At 37.5% G+C, this 25,404-nt stretch overlaps 1 protein-coding gene across 1 annotated transcript in view; it reads right to left on the bottom strand.

Annotated features, from left to right (window-relative positions):
- trmt44 (tRNA methyltransferase 44 homolog) overlaps positions 1-25,404 on the bottom strand; it is a 68,090-nt gene that overhangs the window by 32,609 nt on the left and 10,077 nt on the right. Inside the window, exons 3-6 of the mRNA XM_056462241.1 lie at positions 13,751-13,970; positions 13,250-13,318; positions 13,009-13,116; positions 12,251-12,322 (exon numbers count right to left, since the gene is read on the bottom strand). Coding sequence (XP_056318216.1) covers positions 12,251-12,322; positions 13,009-13,116; positions 13,250-13,318; positions 13,751-13,970 — 469 coding nt within the window. The remainder of the gene's footprint in view (positions 1-12,250; positions 12,323-13,008; positions 13,117-13,249; positions 13,319-13,750; positions 13,971-25,404) is intronic.

Raw genomic sequence — 25,404 nt, 5'->3', positions numbered from 1 at the left:
TGAGGAGATGTCAAACATGTTTTACCTAATAAATATGGGTGAGTTTCTGTGGTATTCAATTTGATGTTGGTAGCGGAAGAGTATTGCTTTCAGTTTTGGTTTCATTCTTAATTAGTTCAGGAGAAACGTGGCATAATGGTTGGTCGTTAGCTTCAGCTGAATTAATTGAGATGATTATTGTGTGACTATAAAACACACTGTAAAAGATTTATCTGAGTGAAAAAGACATTTATTTGTGTTTCAGTTTTACAAAAAAAGAATAAAGACAAAAAATGATAGATCACATGGAATCTGTAGTTCTTTATGTCTTTTATGTTAAAGGGGCAGTAGGTGATCTATCTATCAGAATGCTAGCATTTGCGTAATAGTTTAAAACATTTTCATCCCTCCCCTGGCGTCCAAAGCCACACCTCCTTAAGTCATGAACGCGCACCGAATAGCTATAACACTAGATCATGTCATTCACCAGTTAGAAAACTCTATGGAGACATGCACTTTGTCCAGCGTAGTTGTTGACATGGGGCAGCATGGTGGCGCAGTGGGTAACACAATCGCCTCATAGCAAGATCGCTGGTTCAAGCCCCAGCTGGGTCAATTTGGCATTTCTGTGTGGAGTTTGCATGTTCTCCCCATGTTTGTGTGGGTTTCCTACAGGTGCTCCAGTTTCCCCCTCAAGTCCAAAAACATGTGGTATAGGTGAATTGGGTAAGCTAAATTGTCCATAGTGTAAATGTGTGTAAATGAGTGCGCATGGATGTATCCGCTGCGTAAACCATATGCTGGATAAGTTGGCGGTTCATTCCATTGTGGCGACCCCAGATTAATAAAGGGACTAAGCTGAAAAGAAAATTAATGAATGAATGAATGAGCTGCTGACAGGCCAGCGGCTGCAGGAATTATATTTCCCCAAACCTGGCATTAGGGCAAAGTTGGTTTTATATCCACACATTCAGATTTTCTCCTCAATAATATAATTTCGGAAAAGTATTGTTTGCAAATTCAAAATAGTGAAATCATATAATAAGCCAATGACAACAAAATACAACATTGTTCACAGTCAACGAAACAGTGGTAATGTTGTTATGAAGACATTCCTACACGCCATTTCAGACCCAATATTTAAAGTAGTGTAAGAGTGGGAGCGTGTCCCAGGCTGTCACTGTTCAAAAATGAACAAATGTGTGAATATAAATCAAACTTCACGTCAGTAAAGCTGGTTAGACTGAAGAGCACTATTTACTTACTGTATGTTTTGTTATTCAACTAAATAAAAATCAGATCAGAAAAAAGTAGTGCTAAAAACAGAAATATCCTGTCATCTTTTTTATATTACACTCACGTTTATGTTACCAAGACAACAAGTGACTTTTCATTTTCAATTGTGCTTGCTGATCCTCGTACATCGCTTGTTTTCATCTGAACAACTAAATGAATGCTTAGGTCTATTTAACTGACTATATTATCGATGCTGTAAAAGGTACTCCGTGAACTTGAAAATAGGCAATCTTTCACTTTACGTTTTCAGTGATTGAACAACACTTCTGTGCATATAAACCCATTCATATGAACACAATCTACATAAGCTTCGCGTGGCTAAAATAGTTTTAAAACATACCTGACTAAACGCAATACTTCAGCCATGGTGTCATCCTTCAGATCGTGGTTTTGAACTGCATAATGTCATTTACTTCCAGCGAGCAAAAATAATTCCGATATTGCTTCAGGATTTAGAAAATTTTTGATTCAGCATTTTTGGCAGAAGGCCTTTCGGAAACAATCTTTCTTTTCATGGACACAAGGCCACATTGGTCTTTCAGAAAGAAGTTCAGGTTAATGTAGAGTTTGCCTGATGTCACTTTGTCAGTTGTAGGTCTGCTTAAAGAGGCTGCGCAGAAATTCAAATTTAAATTTGTTGACGGACAGTTTGAGTTACCTGTCATAATTGAGTTATTTGTTGGTCCGACAACTTTTAATTGGAAGAACTTTTTTTAGTCTTATGCCTTACACAGAATATAAAAGTACATATAAATACATTTAGATCATTTACTTTAATCATTACTATTGGAATGTGAAGAGACTTTCAACCAGCACAACAAAGCATGTTTCTGAAGACAATCACCTACTGCACCTTTAACTTTCTTAGTTCTTTCATTTTCATTTTCTGTCGTTTAAGTTTTAAAAATCTATTTAACCTGTTTGTTAATTAAATCGTGTTTTGTTATTCAGCCTATTATTTTAATGCGACAAAGTTGCAAATTAGTTTGCTATTAGATGTTGCTATGCTGCTGCTAAGAGAGAGAGAGAGAATGCTGGCAAGAAAGGGAAATAACGTCTTCCATGGATATTCCTTATGTTATGAGCGCTAACAGCTCTAACACCACTCTCCCACTTCCTCACTTTAAGTGACTTGTTTTGAATAAAACTGATAAAACATAACCATCCTTGTCTTCCCTGTTTACCAGCGTGACAGTAGGCTAGTATAATTTTCAATTTACACTAATGATGCATGGTGTGCGATGCTGCAGTCCGAAAATGTTGGTTGGGTGATGCTGTGAAAAGCTAAAACGGTCAAATTGTTTGTAGTTCACTTATTATTAATGATGATGATTAAAAATAATAATTGTTATTTTATTAAATGTAATTAAAACATGTAAACGCTACAGCTTTTACCTAGATCCTAAATACATTGCCATGCACACTGGTAAATCAACTATACATGTTGTGAATGTACATAAAAATGTGGCTAATATCTGCTTTGCACGTGGAAAATGTTTATGATAGCAAATTGTATTTGTTTAAGGTGATAGCAATCCAGGCAATCATTGAGGCACAGCATGTACCCAAGCTCATTATGCTCTACATTATTTATGTATATTCATACTCTCACACATTTCCACTACACCCTTTCACTAACACAAACTTGCTTGCAAACTCATTTTCACTCACTACCACATGCACGCACTGCACTTACTGTAAGCTGCACTTACAAACACTCAAATATACTCTCAGACATACAAACACAAACATGAAAACACACATTCTTACAGTCACTTACATACACGCTCATATTTACTCTCATGTACTTACACACTCCATATACAACTATCATCAAACATACTATACACATTCACAAACAATGATCACAGATGTTTGTGCAGGTACACTCACTCACACAAACTCTTATTCTCAGTGAGCCACATACAAACACTCACACATAGTTTCAGTCTCAAAAGACATTTGTATGATAGATACATTCACAGTTTTCCAAACAGTGAGCAAATATTCATAAAATTATCAAATGCATTATTACAGAAAAATGTCCATGTACTGAATGAATTGTAGTAATTGTACTCTAACCCATTTTTTTCAGTAATTTACTGGCAACTGTGCTGAAGGTACCATAATGTAAAAATACAATAAATATGCTAACAGTGTACAGTTAACAGTGAAGTTAATCTAAATATTCATAATTAAATAAAAAAATAATAAATTATAAATACTCTCTATTAATATTATACTAATAATCTCCTTTGCTGTGATTTGCTACTTATGAGTCAAGAGTTTGTCAAGTTCATCATTTGTAATGGAGACTTGCATGCACTAATACGGAGCTACGTGCACCACAGTCACATTTTCCTGGCACCAATACAGTGAAGTGAGTTGAAAACATGTAAACTTTTTTTTTAATAAACCACAAAAACACAGGGCACCCAGGACATACAGTGCTCAGCATATATAATACACCCCTCACAAATCCATCTTTTAAATTCATATTTTTAATAGGAAGCTAAAGAATATTACATTTGTGCATATACATTATCAGTACTGAAGCCAAATCTGGAGCTTATCTAACAGAATAACTTACAATAATGGCCCAAAAACTAGTACACCCAAATTTATATGTTATTGAAAAATAATAAATTCAAATTATAAAAAGAGGAAAAATCAAGAAAAGCAAAAAAAAAAAAAAAAAAAAAAAAAAAGGAAAAATGTAGTTGTATTATCTTTCAATTTCTAAATATGTTTGGTGACTAAAATATTATTTTAATAAATATATCTGTTATTAAATCTGTTTTATAGCCAAAATACATTGACTATATTCGCTGAGATATGGATAAAAATGATCAATTTCAAAATGGGGTGTACTCAATTATGCTGAGCACTGTATAAGCCGCGTGCAAAACTCTCACTGCTAATAAAAAAAACTTTAAAATGGAGCCTCTCATCTCAAATAATGTGTTCGCTGTGATCAAGCCCTACAATAAATTACAGATGCAAGCAGCAGTTTGCCATTTAATAAAAACAATTGATTACTGCTAATTGCAGCATAATGTCACCCAAATTACCACTCCTCCAAATGTAATCCAGATGCATTGTGAGTGTAGAGGATTATCGGGACTACCTTTCCCTTCATTCAGGCTATTGCACCAAAGCAATGTTTGTCCCAAGCCAGAACCATTATCAAATACGTTACTCACCCCCACAATAGACTTCCCACTAGCCTCTGGCAAGAGGTTCCGCAGCATTAAATGCAAAACACTGGGTCCTCCAGAAACTTTCTCCCACTGGCCATCAGACTGCGAAACTCTTAAATGGTCACAATTTTTTATTTCACTTGAAAAATTGTATGAACTATTATGATTTGCACTATAGATCCACCTGATGATAATAAACACCAGTCAGCTGCTGTGTATATGATTACTGGTTTATTATATAATTTATGCTAATTGTTTAGGGCTATTCTTATTGGAACTGCAGTGCCAATGCTACGAAATTTCATTCTGTGTACACTAGTATATGTAAATGAAAATAAAGTGAAGTCACTGCCCTACTATCTGCTTTTATGCTTACATTGCTTATTTCTCATTAGTTAAGTAGTCTCCTTTTTATAGTATCATTAATAATTTGGCTACATAGCAACAAAATGTCTAATGTGACTAATATATAATAATGAAATAATAAAAAAATGCATTTCTGATAGGTGTTAAACCAAACACCTAAAACCAAAAAAGAATTTATGCTTCACATTATCTTTTTAAACTATTTTAACAATATTTTTACAACCCTTTAATACAGTTTATTATTATAAAATGCAATTGCATTCCAATCAAACTGCCGTCTGAGGCTGAAATATTCTCTAGTCTATAACAGGCTAGATATTCTCTATTCTCTAACAGTTCTCTAATCTACATGTGACATCTGGTGTGGATATTTAAAATAATATAAACCATTCTATATAATTACTGATGAACTAAAACAACCCAATGTTAATCTGTTAAATATACACTTTCCATCATTTATGTAATTTGAATGTTTAAATACTATCTGATAAGAAATCTGAGAAGAAGCTCAAGCAAATAGCAGAAGAAATGGAAAAAAAAATTCTGTTCTCAAGCTGTAACCTGAAAATCTGACTGGGTCAAAAGTTTTTTATGCAATTCTACAATGTCAGAACTGGGTTCAGATGGTATTCTTCTAAGACAAAACCGTTGTATCAAAATTAGTATACAGGAAGTTCATCAGGCTCTGCAAAAATAAACTAGTATACATGGTCCAGGGATTCAATTGATTGGCCTGGGATAAATTCTGACATTGAAGATATGGTCAGTACTGGTGAAGTATGCCTAAAACATAACACAAACAACAGGACCTTTGATCAAAACAGACCTACTTCAGTATCATTGACATAACCAGTCAGAGCACTCTCTTGAGCTACAGGCCCAATGCCAATTCAACATGCTGAATTGGCCAAAAGTGATCTGACAGAAATCTGGATCTGGAAAACACTAAGCCAACTAGCCTCACTGACAGACTGATGAAGCCCAACGCTCAACCGTTGACTTGGTGTGTCCCAGCCCTAAGGCAGAAACAATGAGCTCTTCAAAATCGGCAAAAGATATTCTATGACACAAACAAAAATGTTGAACGTGTCTCTAACACCAAACAGGTGAAAAAGAAGAAATCTCAAGAAAGAAAGAACTCTTAATGAGAAAGAAGAAATCTCACCCTGCTTGCTTACATTTAAAGTGTACTGAACAAACGTGTTGTTTCTTTTTGTGTTGTTTAGAAAAATAAATGATAATTATGTTCATGTCTGTTATATTGCCTCAGTTGTATGTGCATTATAAATTAAGCTTTCTTAAAGAAAAAAGGGAATCAGCTGATGTTCCTTAGTGTCCACAAGATGGCAGCAGTATCAAGCTATTCATAACAGATGCAGTAAAGTCGAAACTCAGACAAAAGAACCCAAACTAGTGCTAAAATTGAGTGTTGAATCAATAAAGACACACCACCTAATTTATAATTTTTTTTTGGCTCAAGAAGGTTGGTTGGTGTTGATTGGGTTTCATCACCGTAGTAACTTCCATTACATAGCCAACCTGCTAACCGAACCTAATCTAGACCAATCTACTGTGAGTAAAACGATATATCTGATACATGTGTTTTGTTTACTTCAAATTATTTTTTACTCTAAAAGCCTTTGAGTTTAGTTTTTTCTTGGTAATAATTTGTTCATATTATATTAATTATAATTATTTATACTTTATATCATATATCCAAATACTTCCTAGTTGTCAAGTTGTATTACTGATTACTTAGTATGTCCATTTACATTTAAATAGTAAAGGTATAAATTAGCTTTAATACATAAAGCTTTTAAAATGAATGTCTTATGAGGTGTTTGAAAAGCGACATTATTAAAATACATTATTGAATTACATTAAAGGGCACCTGTGGTGAAAAATCTACTTTTCAAGCTGTTTGGACAGACATATGTGCGTGTATGTTGTATAGACCGTCATATTAGGGTGATATAAACACACCCAGTCCTTTTTTTTTTAATTTAGCAACATAAAAACGATGGACCAATTGGAGCGGTTTTCAGACCGACCGCAACTTTACGTAGGAGTGCGGTTCCCCCGCCCACCGAATTGATGGACAGCTGCGCGTATTAACATGTCCCGGTCACGTGTATAATCATATCAACAAGACCAGACGTGCGCAAAGCAACCGGGAATAAAAGGTCTGTTCAGTTCGCTAGGATCATCAATCATCATCAAATGTGATCAAGAGTAAGTTTCACATGTTTCAAATGTTTTTAAAACAGTGCACGTGTGTAATGAATTACAGCAATTTAGCATAGCTTTACTTCATCAGCACAGCCGTGTGTCAGAACAATTATAAAGGAAGACGATTCAATCCCGGTTTGTGGACGTTAAATCAGGTTTATTTTGTACATTAACATAACAGATATTTATAGAGTAGTGAGGATTAACCTGTAGCCCGTCACATTTAAACGCGCGCTCTCATTTTGTTCCTCCAGTGTTCATTCTTGCCTTGTATGCATTTACCTTGCTCTCTCTGAGCTTCGTAAGAATTAATTTTTTTTTGGTTATGATTTTCTTAAAATTCTTAAAGACTATAACCTATGCACTTCTAATCCCTGAAAGTTCACCTTTCTTATAATTGTTTTTTAGTAACATCAATACCGTTTTAAGTCACTTTTACTGTTTAGTTCTAAAAATATATATTTTATTCACATTTTAGACATACAGATGTCTTAATATTCTACATATACATTCATATATACATACATACACACACATATGAAGAGTTCAGATGCAAAACCCTCTAAATCTATCTGACCTCTTTTCTTGTAAATGAGTATTTTATATCAGGCTCCTCTGATTAGGTTCAGAAGTTTCATTTTATATGTAATGATAAGGTTATTAGCTAGTAAATATTTTTTTTTCAAAAATGTCACTTTAGACAATTCTTTGATTTTTAACAAGGTAGATTTTCTTTTGCATCAAAACCAGATAAATCTACGTCTGCTTTTTTTTTTTGCAAAACCTCTAAATCCACCTATTGGGACAAGACTGTGTAATTAGTTGAAAAATAGATGCAATTAGCAATTATTTTACCAAACATAAAACACATACACAAACCACCTAAAATACACACATCTGCCAAGTAAGTGGTGGTTTATTCCACTGTGATAAACCAGGAAAAAAGCAGAAGGAAAATGAATGAATGAAATCTGTCAAGTATCAATAACATAAAAATTGACATTAATTAAATCTTAACAAGCTGTTGTCATTTCTGATATTTGGGATTTAGATTTAATGTAAGTAGAGCAATGTAAACATTGTAAACATTGTAAACTAAGCCTCTTAGAATCGAATAATGTAGTGTAAAACATTATGAAACATCACTTTCTGTGCATTGTCCATTAATATAAAAAGCTTATCAGAAGTATAGGTAGCATGAAGTAATACTAATAATGAATAGTTTTCCATATAATATTTATCTTTTAAAAAAAGCTTACATTAGCAAATAAAACACAAGGTAGGCCAACTGGACAAAAAGGGGATGTCTCTCATTCATTCTCACCATACTTAAGGTCTTGGTCCCTTGTTTATCCTCATAGCATCCATGTGCAATAAAAAAATGGCACCTTAACTCTGTCTTTTATGAAACACAGTTGCCATTTAATGTATAGTAAATCGCACTCATTCAAGCGTCGCTGCGCAAAAAAGCGTTATGATTGCATGTTACATATCCGACTGTACATTGTGTTTTCTTTTTCTTATAATGCAAAGTTTTGAGGCAAGGGATATTTTCATTTGCCATTCACTGACAGTCAGACAGGCTCATCCAGTTCATCAAACTCCATCTTTTAAAACCAAAATGGAAAGCGGAATAAAACAGTCTCCTTATAAAAGCCGGCATATCAGCGTGCTGCTACATTGAAAACATATGATTAGATTCGCACCTTTTGCCAACAAACCGTTATTTCTGAATGCGGTGATGCTGGGATTTAGATGATTTGAAGCAAATCTATTTGTTGAACATGTACTATGTGCCTAAAGCATTCACTCAGTGTCATTATCTCATTTTTGGCAGAACTCTTTTCTGTTACTCTCATTTACAATTTAAATCTAAACTTAAACCACATCTGCTTAGAATGGCCTACTCTTTTTAACTCTTTTTAGAATTGTATTGTATTCTATTGACTTTAATATGGTGTTTTTATTTGAACGGTCTGTTCTTGCTGTCTTGTACGATGACCTTGAGTGTAAAGAAAGGCACCTTTAAATAAAATGCATTATTATCTTTGGAGTTCACTGACAAGAACAGTGAACAGCTGTTCACTAAAACACTACTGAGTCTCGCTAGATCCTGTACGTGTAAAGCACTAGCAGGAAATTGATTTGGACAACGATCTATGCAGATATATTAAAGTGTTCACATAACGAGAGCGCGCATAGTTTGTGAATTAACGCACTTGTGCGACGATAATACAGTAAGGCCCAATACCCATTCTACCCCATAGCTCTTCATCTTACCTCTACCCCTCGTTTTGCGCGTTCACATCAAAAGGTAGGGGTGTCCAAATTCTTTTTGGCTTGAAGGTGTAGGGTTAAGGGGAAGAGGTAAATAACCCTTTGAATGAAGATTTTTCAGAACCATACTCGAAACCAAGGGGTAAGAAAATGTCCCAGAATACACCAGCCAGAACGGCAGAATCACTGAACCCGGAAGTAAGGAGATCCACAAATTAGTATTTTTTGTCATTATTCCTTTTTTTTTACAACAAACAAGCACGTTTTAATATATTCAAAACCGCGTTTGTGTTTTACCATCATGCTTTGCAAAAAAAACGCTAAATTTCACGACCTATAATCCATAATCATAACTCCTGTATAGCAGTACCACAACACTCGATGACACTCAAATACCCTGTCAGTAATGTCTAGTGGCTGGGAATGGGCTTTTTACAGTGTCTGCTATAATGTTAATGTTGTTTTTGGTGTGTTCACATTGATGAATATGGCCACTGTGTAAATGCACAGTTTAGTTACGATCTTATTGCCACATTAGATCGTTATGATAACATAATATATGCCTTCAGTGGTATTTCCTGAAGATAAATACTAAAAAATAGCACAACTGGAATAACTACAGCAGTCGCAATAGTCTTATCTCATATGAAGCAAGAGATCGCGATGACATATGATGATGTGTGCAGGTGCTGTAGTGCTGTTCCAATTCTTAGGGGTAAATTTTGAAGCCCTTCCCCTTCACCCTTGGTTGTAAAAGCCAAGGGGAAGGGGTAGGGGTGCAAAAATAGAAATGGGATTGGGCCTTAAGAGCCACAAACCTGAGGCAGGTGGAGGCCGGTTATTATAACTGTAATCATCGTAATACCTTTACATTTGAGTGACAGTTTGCTTTATACAACTGAGAACGTATTCCTAGTTGGCATGCAATTGTTGAAAGTTTAAGACACAGTTAAGTCTGTATTCCATAGTACAGATTAAGTTAAGTTTTGCTTCCATAGTAATCAATCACAGAAAACTAGAAATGTCATTACTTTGATCATTTTAATATGACATCATAACGAGTCGGGCGGTGCCGAGAGCCATGAGTGTGCGAGGCATGGTGGCATGAGTGCTAACTGCTGACACCTGGACCCACCACAAGCAAAGACTCTAGAATACACAAGACATGTCACTTGTATCTTTTTGAATGGGGAAAAATGTAACGGTCAATATGGTGAATAAAGCCCTGCCTACTAGTGCAGGAGCCAATCATTGATCGCTATATAGCGAATAAATTCCGCCTTCTAGTACAGGAGCCAATCATCGATTGCTACAGACTGACGATCCTCCGGGGGAGGGGCTGGGACCAGACGTGAGTTTCTGCAGATTTTTGTGTGATTTGGATGTTTAGAAATAAAACTTATCAGACAGTTGTATACTGCCCGAGAGGTGTTTTAAAGATGGCCGCCGAGTGAAATGACTTGCCTTAAAGGGACTTTGCCACAAGTCTCACGGAGGAGCTCTGAATGATAATCAAGAGAGACCGCAGTGAAAGATGAGAAAGGACCAGGCCTACACAATTGATGTTTTACTTTTGTTTTCAGTTTGACAGCAGTCTCCGTCAAACTTAATAAATTGTTTAAAAGTTTGTTTGTTCTCCGCCTCCTTGTTCTTGATGTCCAAGGGGCCATTCTAACTTCATTACAGACATTATAAAATTTTTGTTAATTTTAAGTTATCTCGCAGCTCACCTGCAGGATCGCTAAGGCCCACTAGTGGGCTGTGGTCTATTGGTTGAGAATCCCTGCTATAGTACTTTTTGCATACAAATGTTTAAAACACATTTACACTTTAGCAGACACTTTTATCTAAAGCAATAGGGTTGGGTCGATAGACGATGCCATTGTCCATCGCTGATGGCCGATAGACGTCACAATGCTTAGCCAGCATCGCGATCCTCTGTCCCCGCCCCCGACACTTAGGCCCTGTTTACACTAATACGTCTTAGTTTTAAAATGGCATTTTAGAATGAAAATGATTGAATTATTGTCTCTATCCCCTCGTCAGCTTGTTTAGTTATTGTTTTTTTGTGTATACATACCCCATCCTGTTAGCCTAACATTGTCAGTTGTTTCGTCACTCGTCTTATTACTAGCAACAACAGTCGTAACAGAACAACTGACTATAAAATGGATTCAGCAGCCAAAGTAAACACATTAAGTAAGCTCTGCCACATCCACCTTGAAGAGGTACGTGAAGTTTATAGAGTACAGCTACCTCATTCCAGAGTGAGAGAGTGGCGAAAGACCTGTTCTGGAGTGGTCTGGACACAAACATCAGTAGGAATGACTAATACGCAATTTCGGTAACAATATCTTCAAAGAAAACGGGAAAAGCTTTTCAGATTAATCGACTGATTTTAGTGTTAGATTAATGAATTACTAAAATAAACTATGCAGCCCTAGACCTTGCCATCTGTCCCTCCCCCTTATTCCACATCTCTCCTTGACTATAAAACATTTTACACACTTTTTTAGTTAGCATCTGAAAGGCGCCCCTTGTGTTTCTGTGTACTTCAGTTTAGTATTTTAATTTGTCACTCCCTGTCACCTTTGTTTTTACCCTCATCACTTTGTTATTTTTGTTTTGTTTATATAGAGTCCTGAAAGCCCTTCGTTAATTAAGCAACTTCTACGATGTCTGAGTCTGCGTTTTGTTTATTATTCTCTATGTTTAATAAATTATTAGTTAAAAAATGTAATCTTCAAAAATTAAAAGCCACTAAAATACATATACTTAGACTTTGCATACTGACCACTGATTGTAAACTGCTATTTTTAAAAAAAGCATTACACTCCTTATGAAAAAGGAAGATACTGTATCTTCTATCAATGACACTGTCCAGTGTCTCAGAAAAATCTTACCTCTAGATGTGTACTAGGCCCATACAAAGCCCAGATCTTCCTTTTGCGAATATCAATGCCCTTTCCAGGATGCTAAAACCAGAGTGCATGACTAACTTAGGAATCAGATTAATCAAAACAGAAAAAATACACATCACAAAAACTGTGTAAAATTCCAAAGTCATATGTATAATCTTGTATAAAATGCCACAAAACAGTAAATGGTGTGTCATTGATTTTAATACTGGATAAACATTAAAGTCGGCATGAAATGGAAATTAAGGTTGTCCTTTTTTTTCTGCTATCATGATGTACATTCATTTGAAACTGCTTCTGAAATCAGAAAGAAAGTAGGGCAGTACATGATTTCTACCTTTGGGAAATGGGTGGATATTTGGAAGATGGGCGTTCATAAAACAATTGGAGAAAGATTGATAAATGGACAAAGGCAGGGCAAAAAGGGGACATGCACCGATAGCCCCACCCTAAAAGCATTCCATGTGATCAGAAGTGAAGAAAAGTTGGAGGGGCGGTTGGTTTTTGGTTAAAGATTATAAGGGCAAACATTTTTTTTTACAAAATAATGAAGTGCACATATACTTAATTTATAACAAGCGCTAATATATTCATATAAAAATAAGTATAGTAAATTTCATGCCGACTTTAAAAGAAATCCACAGCTCGTGATCTACAGGTTTGGCATATTCTACTGTATTCTACTATAATAATTGAGAAAGTGTAATAATTTAATTCTACACAAAATGTGAAAGTTAACCTACCCCTTCATTGTTTAATATGTGAACCAGGAGACCATTTCCACAGCCAAGATCCACAAATGACTGTTTGGTAGTTGTTCCCTTTCCAGCACGCTCTTCTGTCCACAAGACCTGTACCAGTGACAGTGATGTTAGTGAGACGATTTAACATGCACATTGAACATTTTTTCACAGCTTTAACAATATTTATGCAATTTAAACTGTAATCACAGAAATATGTAATATAATCTATAGTCCAACCTACCAACAGATACGTAGCAATAGCAACATCTTCAAACACAAACTTCTGTGGATCGGTAACTTCTGGCCAGACCTTGAAAAATTAACATCTCTCTTAATTTTATAAATACAGATATGGAATACTTTACCTCTACACAAACTCAAAAATACATATTAGACATAGTTTATGAGATTAAACCAAAGGACTGCTCAAAAACAGTAGTTCTGCATTTTCCTTACTGTATTTAAAGCTTTGTTCAACACTGACAATATTTGAATATTTTCTTCCTTAATTCTTATTTTATAGATAGTTTTGCAGATAAAACTTAGAAAAGTTCTGGTTCTCAGAAAAGTGGACATAGCCAAGAATTAATTATATATATATATATATATATATATATATATATATATATATATATATATATATATATATATATATATATATATATATATATATATACACACACTCAATTAACAAATGATGATTCAATTAATGAATTGATGTATGAATGAATGCATATGATACCTTTACTAAATCTTTATATTTCTGTTTCAGCTGCTGGTAGAGCATACTGTATTTCTCCACCGGTATGAGAGACAGGGTGCTCTTAAACAAACAGGTTTTGCTCTCCAAAGACCACCGTGACAGTTTAGGTAGGAGTTCAGTACGAAGCCAAGACAGTTTAGGGTAAGCTATTCCATCACTGTACCACTGCTCGGGTCTCAGAACATGAAGGAAAAACATCCTGGAAAAAAGAACAACAAAAGAAAGCAACAAAAATAATTATATATATATATATATATATATATATATATATATATATATATATATATATATATATATATATATATAATACATATATAACGGTTGTCTGAAGCAGACTTTGAGTCTTATATTTTCAGACTTGACAAGTGACACATGTTGGCCGCAGTCTTAGGTTGTAGGTTGAATGCATAAAGGGAATAATCCTTAGTAAATTCAGACATGTTGATAGAGAGAGCATGGTTTTAAAGATGCCCGCCGGTAACTGTTACGAGTTGATAATATTCTCATACCACAGAACAGTCTTGTGTAATTTGGCTGTAGAGGTGAATCAGGAAAATTGCTTTCCGTTGATGTAGATGGCCAGAAACTGCAAATCATAATGTTGGAATGCAAATAGGTATTTATTCTGTATTTAAAGGTTTTTATCTTTATAAGATCCGGTAAACACATCGTTATCTGTCATCCCCAAAAAATGTGATTTTAGTAAAGTACCCAAAAACAGATTTTCCGGAATTGAATCGCAGGGTTCCTTGCGATATGGAAAAGATTTTCAGGCAGACCCTATCTATAGGTTACTGTGCATTGAAAGCAAGGCCTGAGCATGTGCCAACCTGACATTTGGTGCCACTGACACTTTCTTGACAAGTAGGGATGCAGGTACAATATTTAACTTTTAGGCTCCGCCATCGTTCCTTATCAGATAGAACTTGTCTTTGCCTTTGATAATACGTATTTTTATGTCGACACCATTCAGCTTTAATTTTTCTCTGTCGTCCATGTGCTCCACTGTGTCTTTCATAAAAAAAGACCTGTGGAAAAAGTTGATTCCAGCATGTCTTTGCTGTAGATGATGTGACTTTTGATGATACATCTGTAGGGATGGGTGCTTGAGCTTTGGGAAAATAATTGGTCTCCGAGACTCACGTCGACTTGAGAAAATTGTTGCAGCGAAGTAATTGGTTAAACCAACAATTGCAGGATCTGCTATGATGTTGCCATCAGGTTTTGTGATTTTAAGTCTTAGATACAGCAGGGTGTTATTTAGATTGACGTATTCCTCTCCAGATCTAGCGATAAAAAACGAATGAATCCTATGAATCCTTAGCTTATAGTGGTAGAACTTCTACATACATATTTTTCTCTATAGCCATTTGTGTTAAGGGCACCGTAAACAAACCCAGCTTCAACTTAATACACTTGCTGGACATACTGGAGAAACTGTCAAAAAATTCCCATACGATCTTGTGATAAATAAGCAGCTAACCAGTGCACCCCAGTAATCTGGAAGGATGTGTGAAATTACCATCACTGGCAAGTTTAAGCTAATGGTCTTTCAGGTAATTGATCAAAAGCCAGAGTTCCGAGAAAATGGGTGTTACACGTGATTTTGTCCACGATAGCGTTCAGCTGCACGGTGTTCATTTCTGATCAATAGTAATCAACCAGCTCCGACGTACACACACTGGACATAAGATGCAATAGTGCCATGTTAGAAAATATTTTTTTTACGTTTCTCTTAGGGATAACATTTTGTCTTACATTCTTATGTTTTTCATGTGTGCGTGAAGTTTCCTTAGTTGTGCTCTTTTTCTTTATAAGATGACCACGCCTCCTGACTCATGTCGGTTTAGTTCTAATTTCCAGCAAACAAATAAATGAAAAGTAAAAAAGTGGGGTCAAAAAAACTTATATTCAAACACCCTTCCTATTCCTATGCCTCATTTGGTGTCAGGTAGACAAATCTAAACATTTTTTAAAACAAATATAAATATGCATATAATAAAATAATAATAATAATAATATTAAACAAATGAGCGTTGGCGAAAGCATCGGAGCTGTTGTCCTCCACGGGTGGACGAATGACACCGGGCTGGTCAGACGGAGATCCTGAAGGGGGACTTCAGAGCCTGATCGAGACGGTTCGACGCACCTCGCCGCCACGCTGATTATAGTTTCTGGACCGCTTCCTACCTACCGCCGAGGAAATGAAAGGCTCAGTAGACTTTTTGCTCTGAATGAATGGCTATTAACATGGTGTAAAGAACAGAAATTGCTCTTTGCTAATAACTGGAATCTTTTCTAGGAGCGTCCTAGGCTTTTCCGTGCTGACGGGCTGCACCCCAGTCGAGCTGGAGCTGAACTCCTGTCAGACAACATCTCCAGGATGCTTAGCTCTGTCTGACTAGTAAGTGAAAATTCACAAGCTTGTCAAACTGGTCATGGTAGGGGAATTTTATCAATCTTTAGTGACATTCTTAATGTTAATCAAAGAATGATAAATCAATTAATGTTATGCTTCCGGATATGTTATCTCTCGCTTTAATCACCAGATATGGACCCCCAGGACCCTATGTCAATTTTCTAAAAGAACTTTCTGATTTTATTTATGACTTACTAGTTAAAACTGATAAAATACTAATTGCAGGAGACTTTAACATCCACATAGATGAGGCTAACGATACATTAGGGCTCACGTTTATAGCTTTACTACATTCACTTGGGATAAAGCAAAACGTTGTTGGTCCAATCCATCGCTTAAAGCATACGTTAGATCTAATTCTGTCTTATGGAAATGAGGTCATTGATGTAGACATTATACCACAAAGTGATAATATTACAGACCACTACCTAGTATACAAGCTGTGTTTACCTGAAATTAGCAGATACGCTCCGATATATCGCCCTAGTAGAACTATCGTTCCGTCCACCAAAGATGAATTCACAAATAACTTCCCTGATCTTTCTCTATTTCGAAATGAACCCGCAAACGTAAATGACCTTGAGGTAGTAAGCAGCAGTATGGATGCCATCTTTACTAGTACACTAAATACTGTGGCACCCATCCAATTAAAAAAGGCTAGAGAGAATAAAACTACACTATGGTATAACAGTCATACTCGCGCTCTTAAAACAGCAACTAGTGCCCTGAAACGTACTGTAAATGGAAAAAACTAATTTAGAGCTCTTTAGAAATTGTGTAAAAAGACAGTATGTCCAGCTAAAGGAGGGCTCTAAAATCTTCCAGTGATGAGCACTTGACTCAAACTGATACAAAATATTCATAACAATCCTAGATTTTTATTTAGCACCATTGCTAAATTAACAAATAATCAGTCATCTTTGGAACAAAATGTCCCTCCGCAAATTAGTAGTATTGACTGATAAAATAGAAGGCTTTAGACAGAAAATAGAAGATGTAAACTTTCTGCACCGCCTTATACTTCAGAACCAATAAACATTCCACTGAATTAAAATATCCTACAGTGCTTCAAAATCATAGAACAGGAAGAGCTAGATATATGTTGGACCCAATTTCTGATTACTGAAAGAAAAAAATTACTGAAAGAATTGCTACCTGTTATAGAAGAACCTCTTCTTAACTTTATCAACTCTTCTTTATCTTTAGGCCATGTTCCAAATCCTTACAAGCTAGCTGTTATTGAGTCTATTATTAAGAAACCACAACTGGACCCAAGCACCTTGGCTAATTATAGGCCTATTTCAAATTTTACTAAAAAAATACAAAAAAAAACTTTCAAAATACTAAAAAAAAGTTGTTTCTGCCCAATTATGCTCCTTTCTGCAGACGTACATGTTTTGGAAGTGTTCCAGTCAGGTTTCAGGCCTCACCATAGTACAGAAACTGCATTAGTGAAGATTACCAACGATTTACTCTTAGCTGCTGACCAAGGGTGCATCTCGCAATTAGTTTTACTCGATCTTAGTGCCGCATTTGACACCAGACCACAATATCCTCATAAATTGCTTAAATTCTACAGGTGTCCAGGGACAGGCTCTACAATGGTTTAAGTCATACTTGGCTGACCATTACCAGTTTGTGAATATTAATGGACAGCTTTCACAAGTCAGCCCAGTAAAGTATGGGCTGCCTTAAGGATCAGTTTTAGGCCCTTTGCTGTTTACAATTTACATGCTACCCCTGGGAGACATTATTAGAAGACATGGAATCAGCTTTCACTGCTATGCAGATGATGCTGAATTATACATTTCAACTAAACCTGATGAGACGTCTGAACTTTCTAAGCTAACTAAGTGTATTAAAGATGTTAAAGACTGGATGGCCAACAATTTTTTTTCTCTTAAACTCAGACAAACAGAATTATTACTTATTGGGCCTAAATCCTGTACACAGCAGATCTCACAACTCAACCTGCAATTAGAGGGATACAAAGTTAGCGTTAGCTCTACTATAAAAGTTGTGTGTGTCATATTAGACAGCAATTTAACTTTTGAAAATCATATATCCCATGTCACAAAAACTGCCTTCTTTCATCTGAGAAATATTGCTAAGATACGGAATATGCTATCCATATCAGATGCAGAAAAGCTAGTTCATGCTTTAATGACTTGTAGGCTGGATTATTGTAATGCTCTGTTCGGTGGCTGCCCAGCATCTTCTATTAACAAACTTCAGCTAGTACAAAATGCAGCTGCCAGAGTTCTTACCAGGTCTAGAAAATATGATCATATCACCACAATTTTATCCTCCCTACACTGGCTGCCTGTTAAGTTTCATATTGATTTTAAAATATTGCTTCTTACATATAAAGCTTTAAATAATCTAGCTCCTGTTTTTCTAACCAACCTTCTGTCTCGCTACAATCAAACCCGCTCTTTAAGATCTCAAAACTCAGGGTTTCTGGTAGTACCTAGAATAGCAAAGTCGAGTAAAGGAGGTCGAGCCTTCTCATTTATGGCTTCTAAACTCTGGAATAGCCTTCCTGATAATGTCAGAGGCTTAGACACACTCTCGCAGTTCAAAACTAGATCAAAGACCTATCTTTTTAGCAAAGCATACACTCAGTGTATCACTTAGCGGTATGATACATGCCCCACGCAGGTTTTTGCATCTCGTTTATATACACTATGAACAGCAACTACACTAATTATTCTCTATTTCCACCTGGGGATACCCATTCCGAGGCCCCCAGACTATGCAGCGCCACTGATTCGATCCATGACCAGCATCGAAATGATCCCAAGGTTTCCATTCTCCTGGACCAGGCCGTATCCTGAGCAGCTGCTGTGGTGGTCATGGAGGAGTGAAGAGCAAGAGACTGATTCCTTTGACGCTCCATGGAAAGACGAGTCTTCTCTGACGTCCAGCATTCTCTAGCTTCCGGAGCCTAGACTGCAGCTCTGCACAAGACGTTTGGCCATAGGAGAAATGGTCGTGCCCAACTGAGCCTGGTTTCTCTCGGAGTTTTTTAATATTCACTTTCGCCAATTGGTTAAGTTTTTTCCTCGCCGCTGTCACCACTGGCTTGCATGGTTCAGGATCTGTAGAATTGCACATCGATGAATTTGCTCACCAGTGTTTGGACTCTCAGTAGTGATTATTAAACCATACTGAACTGAGCTAAACTAAACTGAATTTCAACACTGAAAACTTGACTGACACTGTTTCAATTTAATATAATCTTCTATGTGAAGCTGCTTTGATACAATCTACATTGTAAAAGCGCTATGCAAATAAAGGTGAATTGAATTGAAATGCAAATTGTCATAAATAAACTGACTCCAACAGAGCTAGGTCAAGCTGCGCTTTTTCTGCTCCAAAGTCCCCCTGAGGTGAAGAAGAAATGGGACGAGCTAGTGTTTTTTATTTATGCAGAAAAGAATAATTTTTTCACATTTTATTCCTTTAATTTTTATTTCATATGTAAATATTTTTGTGTATTGTTGTACATCCTTGCGTGTATTAGGCAAGGTGTATGCTTGTTTTGGACCCGCATAGGCCCATAACACTAGCATTCCCTTTAAATAATAAAAATCCTCCGCCATTGACTTTAGACCAGAGGGGTATTGCACAAAAGTGGAATCAAGAAAGCCAGGATAACAGAAAAAGCGCAGCTTGACCTGGCTTAATTGGGTCCTCCTGGCCAAATCCATAGCATTTGTAGCATTGGTTTTGTGTCAAAGTGTTCAGTATGAGCAGGCCTATCATAGGACATGGGTTTTGTGTGCCTGTGCAAAACTTTGAGTAACACACTAATAATTACACAATCAAAAAACTTAAAATTGTCCCTTGTGGCAGATTTCTTTCCAAATTCGTACATACCTTTAGGATCATGAGTTGAACATGCCTACTGAGTTTTGTTTTGATTGGCCATCATTTAACTTTGCTCTGTGTTAATTGGCTGATGGTGGCCATGTTTTTTGAGATATGCAAATATCGTCAGTTCTTCATTCCACCTTGGACACTAGATTTCTATCCACCTATTTTTATGCGCATTTTGGATGTGCGGATAAAAAAAGTTTGATGGAAACGCCAAGATGTGCATAAATTTTGGAAATGGGCATAAAAAACATATGCGCATAACTGAGTAGGATAAACTTTTTATTCGATAAGAAAAGATGCACATAAGCTACGATGGAAACACTTTTACCAAACAAATTCCAGTTTGCGCATTAAAAAAGGTCATGTGATTTTGTTATAAGGGATCATGTGATGATAAAAAGTATGTACATGGACAAACCAACAGGCTGAGCACACTGTAAACCATCTGAAATGTTGTTTTGGACATTCTAAAATGCCTTACCGTTTAAGTATTATTGTTATTGTGTTAATAATGACCTTTAGAATCAAGAGAATCTGTGCTCAACGTCTGACATCTTCAAACGCCACCGCGCATTCACTGCATGTCAGGATTGCCTTCTGAGGTGGAAGTCATTTAGTAAATAAAGAAAAGATTGACACAGCTTCTACTGCAGCAAATTCCATTTTTACTGTTGATATTTGGCGCCAGTTACTCAAGAACTGGCGATTTTGTTCTCTTTGACTCGTTGGATGGAAACGCTTTTGGAAACGTCTTTTATGCGATAATCCAGTTTTGCGCATAAAGTTCATTTGCATTTTTGGATAGAAACATAGCTACTGACACTGCATGCCAAATTTCTAATTGATCAACAATTGATCAGACTAGTGGTTGCTTGGTTACAGTTTTTCGCAGGTTTTAGTACCACCATGTGGCCAAAATCTACATCTTTTGTGCTTGACCTCATGTTGACCTCTTCCATATATCTACCAAGTTTGATGAAAATATGTCAGTCCTTTCATGAGTTACATTCGTAAATGTGGTTCTGCCTACTTATGGAGTTAGATTTGTTTCTTTATTATTTAATCAAAAATATTTAGTTTTAAAGAAAAATTAAGAACGTAGTAAAAAACTTATGTCAATGATAATAAAATATTTTGGATTGCAAAAAATAAACTATTGCCCTGTTATGCAGTTACCACAATTTTCATTACACACTCATTCATTTTTGCTCTGTTCTACTGTCATTATTTGCACATCTAGAATCTTTGCTTGCGGGTTGAAATGTTTTGCTTGTGAGTTGAAAAGTTTTGAACCCATGTATGCTGAGGTTAATTTTGTGTCTTTATTATTCAAACAAACATATTAAGTTTTTGACCAAAATGAGGTACATTGCAATTAAAAAATAAAAGATTTCAAATAATGAATAAACATGAATTAAAAATGAATTTAAAAAATGCACTCTGCAAAAATAAACTATTGCAATTTCATGCAGTTACCACCAGATTAATTCATTGTTTGCTCATTCATTTTGCTTTCGGTTTTGTTCAATTTTTTGCTGCATACACTTGATTGACTAACATTAGCTGAATACATAAATACAAAATATTATATAAAATACATATATAATACATATATATATATTTTACATGTACATATAATAATTCTGTAAAATATATATATATATATATATATATATATATATATATATATATATATATATATATATATATATATAAGTACATGATGGTGTACATGAAAAATATATAGCTATCTTGCATGTATTTCATCTGATGTTAGTCGATCGAGAGTATTCATCTATATCACTGACTAGACAGAGTTTAATACTAGCAGTCCTTACATTATCAGATAGGAAATGTGGATGGTAAAACACAAGTTATTATACAGTTTCAGTTAACTTAACTTACACTGAAGAAGACCTGTTGCTCGTTCCGGTCACTGAAGGGAGTCCAGTCCAATCGCGCATGAGATGGACTGTAAACTCTTTTTTAAAAGGTGGCGATTTCAGTGGCGGCTGGTTAATAGAGGGCACTGGGGTTAGCCCCTTTAATATGTCAATATTTATTATCACAAATATTAACAAAATAAATTGATTTAATGATAACATTCTACGGTTAGTCGTACCGTAGAATTTTTATTGAAAATAAAAAAATGTATGAACAATATTTTTTTATATGCGTGCGGGGCGCTGGACTGATGAGTGTCTATTTAGGTACACAAACTTTTGTAATGCATGTGATATGACAATAAGCTCTAATTTGCCTGCTTTAAATTGTCCATGAACCCACCCATTTTTGTAGTTGGAACGAATCATATTTGTTTTTATATGATTGGCCTTATGTGATTAGACCATTCTCACTTGGACCTTTCACTTAGCAGCAGCTCCTCAGTTAACTGACGACTATTAATCATAGTGGAAACAAGTCCAATTTCTCGAGAAGAAGGAAAATTCCGTTGTATCTTTGCAAAGATATCCGTTCACGAGGCATTTTTATGAAGAAAAAAGAATCAAGGAGCTTGGACCAGATCGACCGTCCTTGCAAATTCTCCAGCAGTCACGTGATCGCGGGCGCACGTACACTCTGGGTTTTTCCAGCACTTATCATGACAAACGGAGTTGGCTGGCAGTTTGTGATGCAAGTCATGCCTTTTACTGTTTTCCTTGTTTGCTGTTTCAAAGTCCTGGCACCAAAACGTTGTGGACAACAACAGGGGTTCGCGATTTAAAACATCTTTCTGAAAAGTGCAAGCGTCATGAAAGTAGCTGAAGCCATCTTGACAACGCTATGAGGCCCCAGTTTTTTTGGGAGCTTAGCATTGCCCAACAGCTAGATGAGGGGTACAGGATTGGCATTAGAAGGCACAATAAAGAGGTTACGAAAAACAGACACATCCTGTCTAGAATAATAGACTGTGTGAAATTTTGTGGTGCGTTTGAGCTGGCTTTGCGTGACCATGATGAGAGTGAGGATAACCCCGGGATCTTCCGTGGCCTGGTCGAATTTGTTGCTTCCCTTGATGGAGTTTTAAAAGAGCACCTCGACAATGCCACTTTGTTTAAGGGAACTTCAAAGATCGTTCAGAACAAGCTGTTGGACTGGAACACATAATTCAAGAAGCACAGAGCAGCGAATTTCTCTCAATTCAGGCTGACGAGAACACTAATATTTGCAACTTGTGCTTGTGCTGCGGTACATTGACGCAAAAATTCCTCTGCGTTCAAGTACAGCTGATTCCATCTCCACAGTACTTAAAGAATGTCTTTCTGTCAGCCTTCCTGAGGATCAAAAGAATAAACTCATCTCCCAAGCGTATGATGGAGCCAGCGTGATGAGGGGTGCCACTGCAGGTGTTCAAAAAAAACAAAAAAACAATCCAAGATGTGTACCCAAATGCCCATTACATCCACTGCTATGCACATCAACTCAATCTAATAATGCAACAGACCACTTCTAACATATGCAAAGTGAGAATTTTTTTTTCTGACCTTGGAGGATTTGCCAGCTACCAACATCAAGCAATGTTAGGTGGAATTTCCACAGCCATGCCATCAATACAGTGTTTGAGCACAGAGAGGACCTCATCCTCATCCGCTGTTGACTCAGGTGACTTTGACCCTGTTGCTGTCAGAGAGGCAGGAGCCTTTGCCATGCTGCTGGAGAATCAGGATTTAAATTTTTTCCATCAACTTTTCCATAACATCATGCCACATGTGGACATCCTCTATGCCAAACTCCAGAAGAAGGATATTGATTCAGTCCACATCAGGGGGAGCATCCAGCAATTCCAGCAGGACATACAGAAGATCAGGTAGTTGCTGTATTTCTTGTTTTGGATTTATTATTTTTATTAATCTAATTAATTATTATTATTCATATACTTTCTTCTTCCTTTACAGAAATTCTCTCCATTCTCAACCCTGCCATGAGGACGTAAAAAAGTTGATTGGAACAACCAAGCCTCATTTGGATGATGGTTGGTCTTTCCAGCCAGCTTTTGAAAAGACGATCAAGTCCATTTGGGGATCCAGTGGCACAGTTGGGTGAGTGAGAGTTAGCGTGGCTGCGTCGACGCTCACCGGGGTACTTGGTGAGACCCAGGCCCCAGCCCGCCAAGCCATGCCCGACGGGAGACCCCTTTTCCGGGATGTCCCGCGCCTGGAGGTGCCTGTCCGGCGCTGATTGCCTCTGACCTGCCATCAGGAATTCGGGAAAGGCGAAGAAATGTGGACTTAGGTTTTGGCGGCTTTGCGTTTGAACGAATCAGGGGGTCAATAGCGAGGCTGGCTGCCCGCAAAAGTGTCCCGATCCCGGCCAGCGCCGTTGGCCTTGGGGAGTGGGGGTCCCGCCTCAACCAAGCGCTTCAGTCATTAAAGGCTTGCCCCGAGATAGTGCCCCGATCCCGGCCAGCGCCGCTGGCATTGGGGGTGGGGGTCCCGCCCCAACCAAGCGGTTCAGACATTGAAGTCTTGCACACAGACAGTGCCCTGATCTTGGCCAGCGCCGTTGGCCTTGGGGGGTGGGCGTCCCGCCCCAACCAAGCGGTTCAGACATTGAAGTCTTGCCCAAAGACAGTGCCCCGATCCAGGCCAGCCCCGTTGGCATTGGGGGCTTGGGGGTGCAACCTCAACCAAGCGGTTCAGTCATCAAAGATTTGCCCAAAGACAATGCCCCGATCCAGGCCAGCGCCGTTGGCCTTGGGGGGTGGGGGTCCCGCCCCAACCAAGCGGTTCAGACCTTGAAGTCTTGCCCACAGACAGTGCCCTGATCTTGGCAGCGCCGTTGGCCTTGGGGGGTGGGGGTCCCGCCCCAACCAAGCGGTTCAGACATTGAAGTCTTGCCCACAGACAGTGCCCTGATCTTGGCCAGCGCGGTTGGCCTTGGGTGGTGGGGGTCCCGCCCCAACCAAGCAATTCAGTTATTGAAGTCTTGCCCAAAGACAGTGCCCCAATCCAGGCCAGCACCGTTGGCATTGGGGGCCTGGGGGTGCAGCCTCAACCAAGCAGTTCAGTCATCAAATGCTTGCCCGCAAAAGTGCCCCGATCCCCACCAGCACCGCTGGCATTGGGGGCCTGGGGGTCCCAGGGCCACCAGTGGCACAGTTGGGTGAGTGAGAATTAGCGTGGCTGGTGTTTGACGCTCACCGGTGTACTTGGTGAGACCCAGACCCCAGCCCGCCAAGCCATGCCTGACGGGAGACCCCTTTTCTGGGATGTCCCGCGCCTGGAGGTGCCTGTCCGGTGCTGATTGTCTCTGACCTGCCATCAGGATTTCGGGAAAGGCGAAGAAATGTGGACTTAGGTTTTGGCGGCTTTGCGTCCGAAGAAACCAGGGG

The sequence above is a fragment of the Danio aesculapii genome, chromosome 7, assembly GCF_903798145.1.
Source record: "Danio aesculapii chromosome 7, fDanAes4.1, whole genome shotgun sequence".
NCBI lineage: Eukaryota > Metazoa > Chordata > Actinopteri > Cypriniformes > Danionidae > Danio > Danio aesculapii.
Note: the sequence above shows the minus strand (reverse complement) of the source record. Positions and strands in the feature narration are given on the sequence as shown.